At 31.4% G+C, this 21,580-nt stretch overlaps 1 protein-coding gene across 1 annotated transcript in view; it reads left to right on the top strand.

Moving 5' to 3' along the window:
* The first annotated feature begins 1,670 nt into the window (after window positions 1–1,670).
* Window positions 1,671–21,580, top strand: part of LOC145297685 (proprotein convertase subtilisin/kexin type 4-like) — a 318,708-nt gene continuing 298,798 nt past the window's right edge. Inside the window, exon 1 of the mRNA XM_080143882.1 lies at window positions 1,671–3,135. Within this exon, the coding sequence (XP_080000008.1) occupies window positions 2,752–3,135 (384 nt within the window). The 5' untranslated portion in view covers window positions 1,671–2,751. The remainder of the gene's footprint in view (window positions 3,136–21,580) is intronic.

The raw sequence follows: 21,580 nt of genomic DNA, 5'->3' as shown, positions 1-21,580 counted from the left end.
AAATTTAGAATAGTCGCAATTGGGGATCATTTTACATTCAGTTAATACATGAGACTAATCACCCCCCCCCACACACACACACTACAATAATTATTTGTTTTTTCAATGTGTTCACACATAATACAAAATATATCTCATTCTTTTGAAGGGTATTTTTAAATGTAAATTGCTTTTTTAATTTAGCAAAGTTCTAAATTGTTTCCTTTTATGTATTGCATCCAAGAATTTGATAAACTCATAATGAGATTTTCATCTATATTTTTAACTTGTGCCAAAACTAAAAAAGTACAATAAAACATTATTTCAGAGACGAGACAACGAGTAAAGTCAAAGTGGTGCTAGCAAAATAATAAGCAAAACTTGTTCTAGCATTAAAAATCTCATAACATAAACAATGATCTCTCTGAGAGGCTCATATAGAAGTTCAGCAACTGGGTACAAAAAGAAATTTGAACATTTTAAAGATTTCATAAAGGAGCAAACAAGTGAACTCGAGAATATTTATTTTGTTTACCATAATTTACTATTTCAAAAAAATGGTATTAATCTTTGAGAGCCTAATGGCAAATTTGGGAATGTGATTCATAATCTGTGATTTGTGACACTTGATTTTATGCTATAAATAAACAACCTTCTAATAAATAAATACATCATTTTTTTTTCATTTTGTTTTATTGTCAAGAAAATTTTTTTTTAAAGAATCGTTTTTAGAAAATAAGGCTACAATTTTTCCGATTCCGATATCTCAAAAACTTCCAATTTTTTTGCTTCCCAATTCTGATTAATCATCGCAACACTAGTATGAACACGCTTAAAAACGTAACATGATCTCTCACTTTTTGGGCCGATAGCATTTGAATGGCATCTAATCATTCTACTTCTTTCTTAGATGTAAAGTATTCTTTTTCTTTTTTTTTTTTTTTTGAGGGCGAGAGGGGTATTTGAACTTAAGGTTAATAACAAAATTAAGACAGAGATTTAGAGGAATTGTTGCCACATGGATTTAGGGTTTGTTCCCTCTCCCCCCAAAAAACACACACACAATTACTTAGCTAAAAGAAATTTGGTTATGTGCTCTTAAAATGCTATTTGAATAGACGATTGGTCCAAATTGGGATATAAATGTACATTAGATTTATATGCAAACCTAATTCCTAACTGTAATTGCCTAAAAAAGAAGAATCTTATTTTTAAGGAATATGATTTAGATTAGGGTACTCATCTACAAATTTATCACCAATTATTAAAATATAACACTTTCAAATATTCTTTAAAGTTCTCTAGTATGCTTTAAAAAATAATATGTAAACCGTAGAATGTATTTTTAATGTTCCTCAGCACAAATGTGTTTATCTAAAACAAATTAATTTCCCCAAAAACATATATAAAAAAAAAAGTCCATGATTTCCATTTCATAGGGAACATCTTAAATTCACTGGTATGAAAACAATAGAAAATTAATTTAAAAAACAAAAATATTTCGAAGCTAACATCTTCAATATAACCCAGTTAACATCTTTAATGTAGCCATTTTTCTTTATATAGCATTAATACAGAATATTTTCCGTTTGGTCTTTTTTGGCTTTTTTGTTTCTAAAAGCGTGGCTTCAGGTTTTCAATTTGGCCTTTTTTGGCCTTTTTCCCCCTGAAAAATTTGGCTTCAAACATTTATTATAGTCTGCTGCTGAGTGACGGCGGCAGTCGCTAGACGGCGCTAGGTGTTCAGTATCTTGCTATGTTCGTGCTGTCGGCTTGATGAGCGGGGCATTTGTCCCCCTTTCTCTTCTTGCTTTGCCTTCAGACGGGAATGAGAGGCCGTGCAACGGTTGCTCTCAGCATCTCTTATACAATCTCCAATATAAAGAGAAAGAAGAAAAGAAAGAAAAAAGAAAGATGCGATAAACAGATGGGCAGAGTTTATTGCCGGATCCTGACCGACCAATCCCAAGCTTTTTGGAAGCCACAATAACAACACCCGATCCAAGAAGAAGAAAAGCAGTGTTGTTGTACCAACATCACAACATTTATGGCTTCCCTTGGCACAATGAAACCAATAACACTCACGGACTCTGCAAGTTCGACACTTGTTTTTTTCTATATTTCCTGGCCGTCATGTACGGCCGTCTAATAATAGTATTATTATATCCTTGCAGTTGGTGATTTGGTATTCATTCGCCGCTGTGCGCTGCTCACTGCTGAATTCATTTATTTGCCTCATCTTTAAAAAAGAAAACACACACACACACCAATTTAATATTTGTAAACACACAAATCCCGTCTGAGAAAATACATTCTCTTCTTAATATCTTTTTTTGGATGAAAAGTTTTATCAGTATTCCCGTTGTTAATCATTTTATTCGAAATTTATTCTGGTTGTTTAGATAAAATTGTTTTTAAGTATTTTTCTTGGATAAAATATCGAATGTTAATTGTTGTAAAAGAAATTTAAAACTAACCAGGTCTTACTTTTTAAGAGAAACTACAGGTTAGAATATTTCATATTTTTTTCTGTTAATGTTTTATCAAAATACAAAACCAATTTGAAATTTGTCCTAATTCCTGCCACCCGTATTTGTTAAATTCTTTGTAGCATTTAAAAATTCATTCACTCCACACGGAGATCACATCTTTCCAATTAGTTATACATACAAAAACAAACTCAGTTCCTCATCTTACCATTATTTGTGGAACTAATTCAGTCATTATTTCTAACTGTTTTTTTACTTTAACAGTCCCTTGTCAACTTCAAGAATGCGGACCTTCGATTTGGATGGTGGTACCAGCTGGAACCACAGTATGGTTGGTACCACAGATAACTCCTTTGCTAAACTTCTTACATACAATCAAAGCAACAAGAAACATCACAACAGTTCTCAACGCAAAAAACACTTATTACGACATTATCTCCAAAAGCGACACATTTCCACTATTCACCACCAGAAAAGCCCTTCCTCACATGCGCCACTTTGTGTAGGCATTCTCAAAAATCTCCTTTCCTTGTGCCTTATAATGTTGCTTGTGTGTGTGCGAGATTCCGTCTGTACTTACTTGAATCAAGTTGCCGTACATATTGAAGGAGGTCGATCCCGGGCCGACCAAATTGCTGCCAAGCATGGATTTATTAATATGGGCAAAGTAAGTCACATTCTTCAGTTTCAACTTAAACTTTTAATGCCGATTATGTCATATTTGATTTCATAGTCTAAGTTTTTCTTTTCTGCCTGTACACCACAGCCCCTTTAAAGTGTTCTATAATTTATGTATTCATGTTTTTGATTATATTGAAGCAATTGGCTCCCAAATTTGCTGCTTAATTTTGTCTCCTAACACTGATTTCCCAAGCGGTGACAGCAAATTAATGCACCGTATTAATTTGTGTGATTTTTTGCAGATTTCGTTTTAATAAACACTGTTTGATTTTATTGTTTAGTGCAAGAACAAAACCTCTGGCTTAAATCTGCAACTAACCCTAAGTCTGGGTTGCAGTAATATTTTTGAATAAACACTGTTTAATTTTATTATTTGTTAATTAATATTTACAAAAGGAGGAGGGTCCGCAAAAATCAGAAAACAAATTTGTATTTGCAAAACAACAACAAAGAAATCCCCAACAAAAAATCAATACGAAGAAATAATTGACCCTTCTTCGCCGTTTGGGAAATCAGACGGGTGGGAGCCTTATCATTCCAATTTAGCGATGTTTTTTTTTATTGTTTTATTTATTTATTTATTTTATTTATTTACTTTTTTGTATTTTGCTATTTTTTCTTTTATAAAACTATTTTATTACTAAACAAAACAATGTTTTCAGTAAAAGTTATTTAAAACAAAAATGGATTTAAAGTTTTACGATCACGCCTATCGTATTTTATCAATAAAAATGAAATTATATGACAAAAACCTTTGTGACTTGAATGTAATGAAATCAAATACTCGGTTTTGATATATTTAGTTGGTAGTTTACGCCTATTTTTTTTTTTTTTTTTTTTCTAACCTAATTTCATTACTAGGCACATATCATATTAAGTGTTGAGTTAATTCTTAACGCGCATTGTTTTGAATAAATTAACTTACAATCGTACGGAACAAAACATGAAATAATTTCAAATATCAAGTGATCATTTGAGATAATGTATATTGTTTTTAGTACCCATCAATTACGACCGAAGTAATTTGGTGATTTTTGTTTCCCCCAAAATAACAAAAAAAAGTGTGAATACACAACAAATAAATGTTATTAAAAAAGCAAACCAATCTATTTGTCACGTCTTTTTTACTTTGCTAGCTATTCTAGAAAATCAACTGTAATTTGTTAAAGTTTCTCTCATCCTGAGTTCCTTTCTCAAGAAACTGGATACTCTTATACACCACAGTTAAAAACCGATCTTGCGTCACCTCGAGAGCTCTCGTAACTAGGGACTTGTTGATTGATGCAATGAATTTACCTGAAATATGTTTGTAAACATTTTGATGAATACTTAAATTCCTCTACCATAAAAAAAATATACATTTCTTTTTTCGGTATTATTATACAAACACCGTGACAGGGTTAGGATTAGGGTTAGGGTTAGGGTTGGGGTTAGGGTTAGGGGTAGGGTTAATTCGCTGTCACGGTGTTTGTATAGTTTTACCCTTTTTTCTTGGTCTTTCTGTTAAAAGCAAAAATGTATTAGAAAAGTTAACTTTTCAACACATTGGGGATAATTGCAATTTCTATCTCAGGGTAGAATAGACCATGTAAGATAGACCAAAAGACAATGACGGAACGACTCCCTATTTAAAAAATTTTTTGATGTTCTTGTGCTTCATATTTGTGAAAATGTATATTTTTAGATTTTCGCAAATAAATAATTCGATCTGTTTTGATACTACCTCTCTTTTCTGCCTTCGGTCGGTGAAGAAGTCCTCCTGAACTAAGGCAATTTTAATTTATGTCCCAACCCAAAGCGACCCTTTTTGAGAGCATTATTTTTCCCTATATTAAAGACAGAGCTTTTCTAAGTTTGCCCCTGTTAGTAGGCAATGAATAATATTTTTTTATTATTCAGTAATTCCCCCCCCCCCTCTTTGATTTAACAAAACAACGGGATAAAATTCATTTCATTTCGGAGAGAGCACACACAGATGAACAATCATACTAGACTTTTGTCAATATAAAGTTTACTTCAAGTTAGGAATTATTTTCTATTTGGCAGTTTCCAATTACTTTCGACTTTCAAAGTATCACATTTGTATTTTTCAATAACAGGTTAAATAGATTAAAATGATTGACTTGACACTTCGAAATTATAAAGTAATTTCGAAGCGTTTAAACTTGAGAATCGAAAGTCATTTCTAATTGAAATTAAATTCAAGTTCATCTGTCTTTACGCCTACACTAAAGGAAACATTGATTTTTCTCACGTGCCCCTGTTATATAAAAGAATCAATTTTAATGAACTTCGAAACCTAAACATTAAACAAAATTTATTTAATGAGTGATTCTCGATTTAATGTCTGATTCTGTGATTTTCGATTTATGATGTCTGATTCTGTGATTTTTTTTTTTAATGTAAATAGTAAAATATGAATTGTGCTATTACTAAGGAAATATCTACACATTTTTGTCTAGATATTTCGTAAATTAAATTACTTTATTGAATCTTATTCATCACTACAATCAAGAATTCAATCCGTCTGTAATGAGAAATGGGTCAATAATTCTTTTTTTGGATTAAAATATTTCTTATTCTTGTCCATTTAGTTCCATGTTTGCTACCTTGTTGAATAATCTCGATTTTAAGCTAATTAAACCCGGTGATGCACTGATGCAGATGCACTATGCAGAAGGAAAGACGGCACGAAGTCGGCAGCAAACAATGTTAGATTAAAAAAAAATTCTTAAACCCCTGATTAATCCTGGGGTATTTCTCGTCTCTAGTAAACGACCTCTCAAGAAATCGTATTTACTCCAGATTTTTATGCGACTATTGTGTAATACCACCGCCTTCTAAAAGTTGTGATCAAAAAGCAAAAACCTCAACTCGAAAATCTTTTCTTTTTTTTCTTTTTTTTTAATGTTACCAGGACCGCCTTTACTTTCAACACAACCAACTTAAAAGATCGTTTCTCTGAATATTTCAGTTAAAATTGGAATTTAGACTTATTGTCATTTTACATCTTGTTTAGAATGGTGTCTATTTTTATTTATTTCGATTTTTAGTAAGCGAAAACATTTTTTTAAGTAATACTGGCCTATAAACTTACGTTTAAGCTAAAGCTATCACTTTCAAATTGTCAATTAATTCCAAAATCATTTTCGAAAAAATCGCCTTGGTCACCAATTTAAAAAAAATGTATTATTTTAATGAAGGTAAAATTGCCATTGTTTACATCGTTATATACGTAGTCATCCACATACAATACTGTTTCGCTGTATCACCGCTCATCATTGCGGCCAGACTAGAACCCATTCCTAGCCAGAGATGAACCTACAACCATCATCTATGGCTGTTCTAACCTCTGGCCCATCGGATTGGTGCCCGTAAACGACCTCATCCAATACCCATTTCTTGCCCACCTTGATCTACTTGTTTATTTACAAATAAACAGAGATTAGCATGACGCTAATTAAGGTGAAATCATTTTACCACAGTGCTCAACCCAAGGAGGAGACTTTAAATAGTAAATACCCACAGCCTTATCGTGTGTTTGTGTGTGTGTCACATACACCCACACACATACGCATATATAAGGCTGTAGGTATTTACTAGTGTTGGGGTGATTAATCGGAATCGGAAAAATTGGAACGTTTTGGGGTATCGGAATCGGTATTGAAAATATTGTCTATCTTCCGATGCCAAAAACGATGCCATTAATTATCTTTTTATATATTTGATTTTGTTTAAAACCAAATCTTCCACTGTTGGTAATAATAATAATAATGAAATAATGAATATTTATTGCTTTTTAAACTACCAGTAAAACTAAAATCTATAAATCACCTCCACAAGTGTTTTTATTTTGGAGAAAATATATGCACATTTAACATGTGTTTTTACGCTAATCAGGGAAAAAATAACAAGTCTATAGATATTTTGAGATTTATAAAGAATCGGAACCGGTAAGTGTATCGAAATAGTAAAAAGTATTGAAATCGTCCCATCACTAGTATTTACCAAGTACTTTTTTTTTTTTTAATCTATGTTGACATGTAAATGTGTGTGCACTTATGTATTCCTGAGATGATGTGCTCGAGGAAGAGGAATATATCCCAAACTTTGTTAGTGTATTGGAATTACTGGAAGGTTGAGACAGTATGATAAGTTTATGTGCGAGGAACAATGAAGATGAATGATGATTCGGATATGGACTACGAATATTTGAATGGCAAAAATTTCTTGAAGTTTTATTACCTTGGTGATTCCGTTGGAGTACAGGTCTGAGTAGGTGCTAGTGTGATTGCAAGAGTGGCTGAAATAAGTTCAAGGAACTTCTGTCTTTACTAACTGGCAGAGTCTATCAAGCATGTGTAACGAAATGTGATAAATCAATTTCAACTGGAAATCAATTTAAAAACTCAAATGTTTTGTTATTTTAAAATTTGCAAAAGACATAAAAACTGATACTGTCGGGTTTAATGTCAATTTTGAAGCAAAGAACACCTACACGCATTTCTGGAAAAATTCAACGCGTACTTTAATAAATTCAAATGATCACATAAAAATCCCGTTATGAGAGTTTGTTGCTAAGTGAAAACACCAAATAATATCCAGGGAAAAATCATGCAAAGAAACTTGCAGAAAATATTGGAGCAGGGTGGGGAGCACCAGGAACGTGAATGGTAAATTATGAGTGATAATCCAAACTGTACGAGTGTGGAGGATAAATATGCACCGAACCTCAAACATTGTTTGGAAGTGGTGAGGTACTTTCACAAAAAAATCAACACGGTTTTGATCGAGACTAGAGATGAAGGATGACTGACCCCCTCACTCTGTCAAAAAAAGTTAAAATTTGTCACTAGTGGCCTAATGCGCGATTCCTAAGAAGTTCAAAGAAATAATTTAATAAAAGAAATCAATAACGTGTTGATCTGATCCTTATTTTCTGAAAATTTCTTGTCAAATTCATCTTTAAATTTTCATCTTGTCTATCGAGCTCCAACTTCTGTCCCATCGCCGCAATGTTGCATCCTTGTTATTATAAAAGTTTTTCAATGGTATGAGCTCTGATGAACTTGCTACTCTGATGTCCTCTCAATCCACACAACAATCAGCTAAATTCCACCCCTTCACTGTTGAGGTTCCCACATACTGGAAAGCTTTCTACTCTAATAGCTTCTTTTCTCGAACTGCTGGTTTTGGAATTCTCTCTCTGCTCCGTTTCCCTGACTGTACCAACATTCAGAAGTGCAAATTTCGGTGGCAATGTGTCTTGGTTGAAGTGAATTAAAGTTAAAAAGAAAAACTGAAATATGCTCTTATGTATCTAAAAATAATTTCGGCTAAATCCCTTTTAAATATTTGTTACTATCGGAGTGGGTGGGGGTCGTAAAATACACTTAAATATATTTTAATTCATGCAGAGTTCGTATTTATTATTACAGAGCCAATTCTCTATTATATATATTAGTACCGATTTCCAAAGATTTTGGAAAGATTTTTAAAAAATGACTTTGGTGCCATCAGCTAGATTCAACACCAAAATATTTAGCGCTCCAACGGCGTTCCTCCTCACCACTTAAGTTAACCCAACAGACAGATACAAAAAGATTTTAAATTAAACCACTTTTAATTATGATTGAATTTGCGCATCCATAAAACTAATATGTCACAAATTAAAATGAACATTTTGCATTTTAACTTGCGCACATATTTCTATGCGTTATTCATTCATTCAAAGATTTGACTCATTATAAACCATCCTTGGTGTACGATTACTATTTCCTGTTAATTTCAGTGTCATGTGACCAGTAGTTTAAGAGTTTCTTAAATATTTGCACACACACACACACAAACTTACTGGTTTAAACACAAGTGACGCGATTATTGTAATTTTTATACTTACCAGAACCCTTAAATAGAACTTTGAGTGATATTATAATTTATAAACTTTTTGTTTTTCGTAAAATATTTATTATTGATTTTTAAAAAGGTACAACCCCCTCCCCCAATAACGCTCATCTAGTCAATTGACAAAAACGTATTCCATGAATTCATTAAAGTTTAAAACTATGTTGATCGATACTGTAATGAATTGTTAATATACATGTGACTGGGATATTTTTTTTTTCGTTTCTTTTTTAAAGCAAATAAAATGAGATACTGTGATCAACTAGTTTATATTAATTAAAAATTCTCAGTCGCATTGAAATCTTTGAGTATTTCGAAATATTCCAACACTTTTTACAATCGTTCACTTTATGTTTCAAATTTTCGATTTCTCTGTAGTTTACATTTTAATTTTTAGATAATTACAAACATGTGATTTGAATCTCTTTACCAAATTCTTGAATTTATTTTAAAAACAAAATTTTATGCTTGTCGTGGCATCACAGTTAAACAGTTTATCTGAGCCAAGCTGTCCACAGATTTGGAATCAGCACCTTCGATCTGATGTTTTTTCTTAAACCATTTATTCACAAGTAAAGTATGTAAAATTACATTACAAACAAATGTTCCGTCAGTTTTAGCGTTCCCTTTTCCAATTTAATATTTTCTATTTATTTTTAATAAGAATACACATAAAAAAATAAGTGGTAAACGATTAGATCGACTGTCTAAATAGAATGCGATAAAAAAAATTGTCTATTACGACAGGTTTTGTTTTCCTTTCCATTTATTATTTTTTTTATTAAAATGAGAAATTATTTCGAGTTAACATTTATTTATTACTAGCTTGAGTGCCCGGCGTTCCCCGATTGTTTTTTTTTTTGGGGGGGGGGGCAGGCTCGAACCCGTATCGTGAAGGAGGAAAAGAATGTGAAAAAAAAAATGACGTTTTTGCCGTTGCGTCCATCGCCAAACCGGAAGTGGCGAAGGTTTAAATTAAGGCTAGTCAATCGAAAAGAGGGGATGACTTGCAAAAATACTGGCGAAAAAAGCGACTCCTTTCTGTAGAAAAGTGCCCAGTTGAGGGTGAAGGAATTAATGTTTTTAGCCAATTTTTTTATATTTGTTGTCCAAACGATCGAGATTCAAAATGATACCAATCTCGTGAAAATACGTCACCTCTGTCGAAAGTTTAGGCAGACATACAAACATACATACATTTAAACAGACAGGTGAGATTTATATGATAGAAGAAGATTGCGTATGTAATCTGAAGAAAAACACGTTTTTGTTAGAATAGTCTAGCGACTGAGTAAAAACCACGGATATGTCTCTCAGCGGTCGTGGTAACCCCCAATTACTGTTTTTTTTGTTTTTTGTTTTTTTAACTAATTAAAATCTCTGGACAACTTTTCTTTTTTTTTTTTCCAGAAAGATAAACTATTGAATTTTATATTAAAAGCAGATAATACTTTTTCTATAATTTTTAATAAAATTTAAAATTTTTCCAAAAAATCATACTTGATCAAGTTTTTATAATTTTCGCTGAAGACGAAAATAAAATTTAAAGATTTTAAACTTAAACTAAGTTTTATGTCTAAATAAGATATACAATAAGCAAAAAAAAATAATATGCCAAAATATTAAAATATAAGTATCTGAATTTCAAATCACATTTTCATTGCTATGAGGTTGGTGCAAAAATAATGTTGTTTTTATCAGATACATATACGTCAAAAACGGCATTATTTTTGCACCAACATAATAACAGAAAATTTTATAAACATTTGGACAACAGCGCCATGGCAGATTCGTAAGATATTTTAAAGTATGGAAGCGTAGACATGTCTAAATATTTATTTAAACATTCTATGAATTTTAAAATTTTAATGTGACCAAAGAGACAAATGTCACCTACAAAACCAATTATTGTAATTTTTAAACTTCCAGTGGTATATTTATTTTTTTCTTCTGTTGGTATCTATCTTTAAAGCATACTTTATTTAATGGCATATTGGCAAAATTGGGCTTTCTAAAAGAAAATTTTGAATTTATTTTTAAAGATTTAAAAGGAGTGTTTTTCATAAAAATAATGAAAACAAAATTTTCATGCTAATCTGAAAGATAATAATTAATAATCAACGAATTTTACACTTCAAAACACAAAAGATGAAAGATTTTCAAAATTAGTTTTTTTAACCTCAGAATTTGAAAAGCAGATGTTGTTGTTTGTTTTGTTTATTTTTTTTTACACTCTTTATTGCCCCCCCCCCCATCCATACAGTAAGTATATGTTCAGTTCTGGCTTTTTATTGTAAGGGTAGGAGTGACCATTTATATATAATTAGCTATACTCTGCCACACATTGTTGTGGCTCAATGTGGTGCAATGGAAAAATCTAATAAAAAGAGAAAATGCATGTTTCTTATATTCTTAGTACAGCAATCCACTCCAAAAAGTAAAAAAAATAAAGGCATAAATGAAAAAAAAATGGTACTCTTGCAGAATTGGATCCGGATCCTCGGGAGTTTCTGTCAATCATGGCTTGGGCTCGACCAACAATTAATGGACTAAGCCGAACGTTGCTAAAATGTTGAAACACTAAACCGAATTTTTTTTTTTTTTTTTTTTTGTATTCAAAAATGTGAGTTTTTAATTAATATTTAGGTGTGTGTGTGTGGGGGGGGGTTACTGTACACATATTCGAAAAAGTTGTCCAAAAACAAATAGATGAAAGCAAAGGTAAGATAACTTATGTTTCTACCTAACTGAATAATTATTTAGTGTTTTTATTTAATGTAAAATGTTTAATAGGCTCGAAAAACACACAGTGTTTATCGATGTATTTGAAAAAGACAAATGGTCACGGACGCTGTTGAATATGTTAAGTGTGGGAAAATCAGTTAAAAACTAACAACTATACAAAAAAGTGTCAGAAACCCACCGAATATATGTTACCGTGACATAGGCTGACATATTCTGTGTGTTTCTGACAGTATTTTGTATAGACTTTTAGTTTTAACTCATTTTCCCAAACTTAACATAATCAACAGTGTTCGCTACCATTTATATTTTTCAAATACACAGATAAACACTATTTTTCGAGCCGAATAAACATTACATTAAATAAAACGGGTTTGTATTACTAAACACAGATACGAAAAAGTTGTCGAAAAATAAATATATAACATATAAATGTTATCAAAGGCAAGATAAGTTACTTTTCTACCTAACTGGATAAGATTGTAGTGTTTTTATTTAGTGTAAAATGTTTAATCAGTTCTAAAACAAGCCGTGTTTATCTGTATATTTGAAAAATACAAACGGCGGTAGACTGTGTTGAATACGTTAAGTTTGGGAAAATAAGTTAAAAAAGAAAATCTCATTTAAAATTTGCAGAGGCAAGTAGTTTTCGAGATATATATATGCACTATAATTCACTGGTGGCCATGAATAAACATCCTCAACCTCCCCATATTAAGAACGGCTTTCAGAATAAACACCCCTAATCTCCCCATGTTAAAAACGGATTTTGGAATAAATACCACCATTCTCCCCATGTTAAGAATGACTTTTGGAATAAACACCCCCAACCTACCCATGTTAAAAATTGTGGAGGTGGACTTAATGTGAAAATTTGCCTTTTGTTTTTGTTTTAATAAATTGTTAGTTGAAAGCACAGAATAGTTACAAAACACCATCCCCTCTCCATGGTAAGAATGGCTGAAAAAATAAAGCTTTTCTTGGTTGAAACTTTTCTATATTTCACCTAACAATTTCTTTAATAAAGAAAAAGCATTCATATTTTCTTATATAAAACAACTTCTGTAAAAAAGAAAAAAAAAAGAAAAAAAAAGGTTTTCTTGAAAAAAAAAACTCAATAAAACGTTAACCTAACAATTTACGCAAAAAAAAAAGCAAAAACAAAACATTAATCGACTAACGTATACGAATCGGATCTCATTGCCAAATAGGCTCCAGCTACATTGTTGAACGCACGTTCACATTGTTTTGTTTTTTTTGTTTTTTTTTTAAGTTAGATTCAACTTTCACAATATCTTTTTAATTTTTTTATAATTTCACGATATCTTTTTTTATAATAAATTGTTAGTTGAAAGCACAGAATAGTTAAAAAACACCCCCTCTCCTGGTAAGAATGGCTGGTTACCAAACCGTGAATTTTCTTCGAAAAAAAGCCTGTACTTTTGTTACATGATAAGGGCTGTCCCCTTTTCATGTAAGTATAAAAATGGAGAATTTAGTTTAAAATAAAAATGAAATGGCATAGACGAAATTCGAACCTCGTAATCTAGGTTTTAGAAATGGATTACGTGTGAGAATTTAAAAATGTAAAACAAACTTGTTTAGAATATAGATAAATATTTCAAGGAAAGAATGTTAACTATCAAGTTTGTTAGGAAATTTTAAATTGAAAGAATGCAGCTTATAAGATAATGTTTTTAACATATTGGATAAATAGGTTACTGAGAAATAGGAAAAGTTTTGGACACGTATGTCCATAACACGTGAAAGAAGGCACACGTTTTAACATGTGTATGACGTCACGGAAAATAGAAAGTTCTAGGGATAGAGAAAAACTTTAGTTAGAGATCAGTGAGTGAGAAAACTCGGAGATTCAGTCGTCTAGGAGCGAGACGTCACTTCAAGAAAAAATGTGAGACTTTGAATTCTTGAGGATGGAAATCCCGGCCGGTCGTGTGAGAAATAAACCATTATGTGTTTTGTAAAGCTCGTCTTGTGTTTATGATTCTTATACAAAGGTAAAGTCCAATTGTATTATATAATTGTGTTATATGTCTTTACATACACGTCTCAACATCATCATGTCCGAACTGTCTGAACACTATGTCCTCACTCAAAGAGCTTTCTTCTTCTTCCATTCTACACAACAAGGAATGAACATTTTAATATATAAGAATCTCTTATAACAGGAACAATCTCTCTAAGTCTCTCTTACAATAAAATGAACTTCTATCTCTCTCGGAGTCTTTCAACATCCCTCACTGTAATAAGACTCCTTCTAAGCATCTCTCACTAAGAAAAAGCATAACTCTCTCTAAGACTCATCTTTTAATAAAACTCTCTCAATGAAACCCCCTATATAACACTTTCACCTAACAATTTATAGGTTTAATAAAAAGTTTTCTTATATAGAAACAACTGTTTAAAAAAAAAAAAAAAAAAAAAAAATTTACAACAAAGATAGTTTTGTTATTGTTCTTTGACTTTTATGTTTCAACCCAAAACGCACCTTCTGGCGAACAATTTTTTTTTTTTTTTTTTTTTTTTCTTTTTTGACTGATATAACAAACCAAAAACATTTTAAATTAAAAAAATTGGGAAGATAAACAAATGAATTAAAATTTTTAAAATAGGGATGTTTTTTTTTACTCATCGAGTAAACAGAAAATGAAATCTTGTAATTCGAGTCGTCAAATCATGGTGTATGAAATGAATTGAAACAGTAGTTCAGTTCTACCAGAAAATAGTCTCGCACAATCGGCTTACAAAAAATATTTTTATTTTATTTAATTTGTAATTTTAATTTATTTTAATAACATAAAAACATTCCTCGACTCTAAGGATACACTGTCTGAAAATTTCAATTAAATTGGTCATGTAGAAATATCGTTTTATTGATAACTAACGAACCAAGAATTACATTTATATATATATATATATATATATATATATAGATTAGGTTGATACGAAAGTTCTTGCAGAATTTCAAATTTTGATTTCAAATTATGCATCTTCAAATAAGTTTCCGTTATAATATGTTTACTTTATATATTATTTTAAACAGTGTTTTTCGCTCTACCTAATCATTTAAATTGCAATCGTTTTAAAACAATGTTGAATACAAGATGGAAAAAAGCAAATTTGCACAATTTCTTATTTCAATTCAAGCTAGGTCGAAAAGCTGCTGAAACAGCTTGTGATGTCAATGAAGCATTTGATCCAGGAACCACTATTGAATGCACAGCACAATGGTGGTTTAAGAAATTTTGTGGTGGTAACAAGTCTTGAAAATGATGAGCGTTGTGGTCGGCTATCAGATGTTGACAACGATCAATTAAGAGCCTTAGTTGAATTCATACTCAACTGTTTGATAACTTACTTCTGAATTAGATGTAACATATACAACGATTTCCAACCGCTTGAGAGAGATTGGAAAGACAAAATAACTTGATAAATAGGTACGTCACAAATTGAACAACAACCAAAAGAGCCGTAATGAAGTGTCATCTTCCCTTTTATGCAACAAGAACGACCCGTTTCTTGACCAAGTTGGAACTTGCGATGAAAAGTGGATTCATTATGACAACTGGTGACGCTCAGCTCAATGGCTAGATGCCGACGAATCGCCATGATACTTCCCGAAGCCAAAGTGGCACCAAAAGAAAGTCCTGCTGATTGTTTGGTGATCAGTCTCATCCATTAGTTTTTATGAAATTCAGACGAAACCATTACAGCGGAAAAGTATTGTCAACAAATGGAGGAAATGCATCAGAAACTTCAACAACTACACCTAGCATTAGTCAATAGAAAAGGCTCAAATCTTCTCCACAACAATATCCGACCGCACATTGCTAAACCGATCCTGCAGAAGTTGAACGAATTGGGCTACAAAACTCTGCCTCATCCACCATACTCTCCAGACCTCTCACCTACCAACTACCACTTTTTCAAGCATCTTGACAACTTTCTGCATAAGAAATGCTTCAAAAATCTAAGCGATATAAAAAAAAACGCCTTCAGTGACTTAATCGCCACCAGAACGCAAGTTTTTTACGTTATTGGCATAAATACACTTGTTTTGTGTTGGCAAAAGTGTGTTGATTCTGATGGTGCTTATTTCAGTCAATAAATTTTTGTTTGAGCCGAGATATGGTCATCTGAATTTAAAAGTTAAAACCGCAACCTGGTAGATCGATTACGAAAGAAAAAAATGCATCTTTTATCAAGGTCATTCTATACTTAGTAACCGGTGAAAATTTCATATTCATTAGATAATTACTTAATTTTTGTAGAGACTGTTAAAAGAAACCTTAAACACCACCTCCATTTTGTCCGTCGCTAGAATAATCGAAATTTGACAAAATCGATTTTTAAGGGACCGCAAGTGTTGGAACCATGTTTTTTTTTTTGTTTCTTTGTTTTTTTCTCGCTCAAAACGTAAAAATGTATCGTTTTTTGTTTTTGTCTATTCAATTATTACTACATAATACGAAATTGATTTTAATTCAAAAATCTTGTCATAATTGCTTATATACTAATTTTATTCGATTAAAAAAACTGTCTAGACCGATCTAATTTACCAAATAAGTCGGGATTGTTTATTTTTTTTAGTAAAATCAATCATCATATGTATTTGACATCCATTTTTATTCAAAACTGACATTTTTTTTTCTCGATTTTAGATCTATACAGAAAGGTAAAATTTTTCACGAAGACGAAATGTTTTCTTTTGATTAGTGGCGGTGTGGATAAGGCGTACATATTCATGTATGCAATCTTTCAGGGTTCGAATTTACCACTAGACATTTATTTTTTTACAATATCGTTTCATTAATTTTCTAGCCGATACCGATCATCACCGTAAAGATGAATAATGCAAGATTATTGCGATTTTAAAGTAAAATAAAACACAAACTATTTTATTATTCTATTAACTGAATCAAATTGAGAAGCCCGGCGTTAATGGGTATAGTTTTTTTTTTTTTTTTTTTTTTTTTTCGTGAAATGTGAGTATCTTGATATGACGTCACTTTCTAATTCTAAGATTATTTTCTTTTATTTTTATATACGGTTTTAAAACTCGACTAAAAATTACACCAACTTGACCTGTAAAAACTAAAAAAAAGTTAGACTTAAAACAGGCCAAAGTACTTCCCTTGTCTACTGATTATTTTAGTTTGTTTTTAAGTTAAATGATTATTTTTATGTTTTTTTTTGTTTTGTTTTTACTATTGATTTTTAAGGCATTTTTGACTGACTGAATAATTTAAAATCTGAGGAAGGCTGAAGAATAAATCGGCCGATAGTAAAATTAAGGTAGAATGCTTGTTATAAGAATTAAAAAATATATTCGCTATTGTCACTTTTTGTTTTATTTTTATACAATATAGGCCATTTGTACAAATAAGCTACTTGTCTGATATCCTGGATTTCTATATCCTCTTTTCACAAAAGAATAGAGAGGGTGGTTATTTATTTTTTTTAATTTTACAAATTTTGCTCTCCACTTCCCAATTCTCTCGATCTTTACTGTTATATTAAAGGAACTTTGTGTGTGAGTTCATTCCTAATGGACCCCAAAACGACTGAACGTCTTAACGTACTCTATGGAGTCATCTGTTTTGGAGGTATGTTCACTTGTCCGTATCAAATTGATACTCATAACTTGTGGATGTATTCAAGTAAGAATTATTCTCTCATAGTTTTCCATGTGTCAATTATTTGTGTTAATGCATATGCTGGAGGGTCATTGGCTGTGATGTTCATGCTTCAAACTTAATTCTTTGTTTTTCTTTTTTTTTTTTTTGTTGAGTGGTTCCCTCTAGTAGTTTTCTTGCTGAGATGACTTGCGAATTATGTCGTTGACGTAGACACAGAAAAAACAGGCTTTGACGCTCTTGTGTGCATTTGGTATGTCCGTGTAGTTTGTGTAGACGAATAGGGTTCGTCTCAATGCCGCCATTGTTGTCACTATCACTGCTCCTGCTGATTTCGTGTTTTGTTTATATAAATCTGGAGGAATATGCCATATAACAATGCCCCCCACCCGCAAATTCTCTATCATATTTACGTAACAAAGTCTCTGAAGCATGTATGAAGTTGTCCTCTTGTCATTCTTGCTGGGATTTTCTTGGGTTGGTCGACTTGTGAGTGAGGTTGTTCAAAGGATGTTGTTCGTCAACGTCACAGGGTGGGGGTGCATATGGTTCAGGCGAAAGTGTCCATTGAATCAGGTGTGTTGGTTCGTTGTGTGATGTGTCTTTCTCTGACTCTGGTGGTGTTCTTGAGAGAGAAATATGATGTCTTTGGGGGGGGGGATAAGATTTTACACCGCGATCCAAGTGTTGTTGTGCTTCAGACACTATACCAATTACAGTATAGTGATTTTCCATCGTTCTGACAAGGTGAGAGTAGACATTTATGTTCCACACTTTCACTTTTTCGCTCATAAGCATTGCGCCTATGATTGAAATAAGTCCATCAACAAATAGTTCCGAGTTTTTGTCCTTTTTAAATTTTCACTTAATATGGACGGCCGGCTCTCTGAGTGTAGTTTTATAGTTTCAAGTCAACCTGCGAAATCGCCATTCTAAGTCCCAGGCTCGGCTTAAGTATTAAAAGGTAGTTATCTGGCTTCCGTGAGTTGTTAGGAGGTATTCCTTTAGGTGGATGAAGATAAATGTGCCCTGTTCAGAATCTAGCATCTGCTGAAATACACCCTGGTCCAGCATGTCTTTCGTGGGCTTAAAAAATTTGCCTTCCCAATTTAGAGCAGACAACCAATCGATTTGATTGAAAAATGGGCGATTTCACCGATTTTGATGACAATAAAAGTATGGGAATGTGAAACCTGCATAAAGTGAATGCTGTACAACAAACAATGAAGAAGAATGTTGGCAGCCATGTTGTTGGTTAATAACTCATAATAAGGGAATATTTGAGATGAAAAAAAGAACATTTAAAACTACTTAAAAACAAAAAAATGAGCCAGATAGGTAAAAAAAAGTAACTTGTATTGGCTATGATAACATTTATTGAATATTTGAATTTTAGATCCTTTTTTCGTTTCACTGCACAATCTCCAACACCGTTATTTTCTTAAAAACTAATTTAATTAGTTTTGTATCACTTTTTTCTCTTCCTGTTTTGACCGGCAGGAAAAGAATATCAATAACTAAGGTAAAATTCAATTATTTCACTTTAGATGGCTCACATTAATTCAATTTTACCACAACTTATTCTGATATCAATGTCCGAAAAAGTTATAGAAAGGATAGCAATAAAAATAATACAAAAATATCTGGTCAAAAACCTGAGATTGCAATAAATAAAAACATACATAAAAACACTGGCTCAAATTTAAAAAGAAATTGCACTTGCGAACTTTTTTGACTAGAGCAAGTTCGTTCCAGTTAAGTTTTGGGTTTTCCATAGCCTGGAACTACCACAATCAACTATGGTGATACTTTTTGTTTAATTTAAAAATAAAAGGGGGAGCGAAAAATGTGTTCTGTTGCTAGATATGTATATTATACACTCGCTGACGATGTTAAAAAAATAAAGAAAGAATAAGCAGGTAAATAAAAAAAAACCCCAACTTTTCTTGCCCTTGATAACAGTACTATTTGTTTCTTTTTTCTATTATAATCGAAACATTTTACATAAAATTATCTCCTTTACAAGACATTCTAGCATATTAAAGCAGTTAAAAAGAGACTAACCCTAAGTCCGAGTAACTGCTATTATGGTTAGGTTTAGAAATAAAAAATTCTAAAAATTTTATTGAAGAAAAATAATTTATTGGAATGTTTTACCTTTGTCCGACAATTTTAAAATTATTTGATTCCAAACACCATAAAATAGAATTTTGCAAAATAAATGCAGGAATTTAATAGCTCCTGATTTATCGCTCACACAGCCATTCAATGAGAACATGATTACAATGAATAGGAATAATATTTTTAATATATCTCAGCTATGAAAGAATTTTAAATATCTCAGCTATGAAAGAATTTTAAATATCTCAGCTATGAAAGAATTTTAAATATCTCCGCTATGAAAGAATTTTAAATATCTCGGCTATGAAAGAATTTTAAATATCTCCGCTATGAAAGAATTTTAAATATCTCCGCTATGAAAGAATTTTAAATATCTCCGCTATGAAAGAATTTTAAATATCTCCGCTATGAAAGAATTTTAAATATCTCGGCTATGAAAGAATTTTAAATATCTCGGCTATGAAAGAATTTTAAATATCTCCGCTATGAAAGAATTTTAAATATCTCCGCTATGAAAGAATTTTAAATATCTCGGCTATGAAAGAATTTTAAATATCTCGGCTATGAAAGAATTTTAAATATCTCCGCTATGAAAGAATTTTAAATATCTCAGCTATGAAAGAATTTTAAATATCTCGGCTATGAAAGAATTTTAAATATCTCGGCTATGAAAGAATTTTAAATATCTCCGCTATGAAAGAATTTTAAATATCTCGGCTATGAAAGAATTTTAAATATCTCGGCTATGAAAGAATTTTAAATATCTCCGCTATGAAAGAATTTTAAATATCTCGGCTATGAAAGAATTTTAAATATCTCGGCTATGAAAGAATTTTAAATATCTCCGCTATGAAAGAATTTTAAATATCTCCGCTATGAAAGAATTTTAAATATCTCGGCTATGAAAGAATTTTAAATATCTCGGCTATGAAAGAATTTTAAATATCTCGGCTATGAAAGAATTTTAAATATCTCGGCTATGAAAGAATTTTAAATATCTCGGCTATGAAAGAATTTTAAATATCTCCGCTATGAAAGAATTTTAAATATCTCCGCTATGAAAGAATTTTAAATATCTCCGCTATGAAAGAATTTTAAATATCTCCGCTATGAAAGAATTTTAAATATCTCGGCTATGAAAGAATTTTAAATATCTCGGCTATGAAAGAATTTTAAATATCTCGGTTATGAAAGAATTTTAAATATCTCGGCTATGAAAGAATTTTAAATATCTCCGCTATGAAAGAATTTTAAATATCTCCGCTATGAAAGAATTTTAAATATCTCCGCTATGAAAGAATTTTAAATATCTCCGCTATGAAAGAATTTTAAATATCTCGGCTATGAAAGAATTTTAAATATCTCGGCTATGAAAGAATTTTAAATATCTCGGTTATGAAAGAATTTTAAATATCTCGGCTATGAAAGAATTTCAAATATCTCGGCTATGAAAGAATTTCAAATATCTCGGCTATGAAAGAATTTCAAATATCTCGGCTATGAAAGAATTTTAAATATCTCGGCTATGAAAGAATTTTAAATATCTCGGCTATGAAAGAATTTTAAATATCTCGGCTATGAAAGAATTTTAAATATCTCGGCTATGAAAGAATTTTAAATATCTCGGCTATGAAAGAATTTCAAATATCTCGGCTATGAAAGAATTTCAAATATCTCGGCTATGAAAGAATTTTAAATATCTCGGCTATGAAAGAATTTTAAATATCTCGGCTATGAAAGAATTTTAAATATCTCGGCTATGAAAGAATTTTAAATATCTCGGCTATGAAAGAATTTTAAATATCTCGGCTATGAAAGAATTTTAAATATCTCGGCTATGAAAGAATTTTAAATATCTCGGCTATGAAAGAATTTTAAATATCTCGGCTATGAAAGAATTTTAAATATCTCGGCTATGAAAGAATTTTAAATATCTCCGCTATGAAAGAATTTTAAATATCTCGGCTATGAAAGAATTTTAAATATCTCGGCTATGAAAGAATTTTA

Source organism: Euprymna scolopes, chromosome 18 (assembly GCF_053919585.1).
Source record: "Euprymna scolopes isolate OS-2025 chromosome 18, ASM5391958v1, whole genome shotgun sequence".
NCBI lineage: Eukaryota > Metazoa > Mollusca > Cephalopoda > Sepiida > Sepiolidae > Euprymna > Euprymna scolopes.
This window is presented reverse-complemented; position numbering and strand designations above follow the sequence as displayed.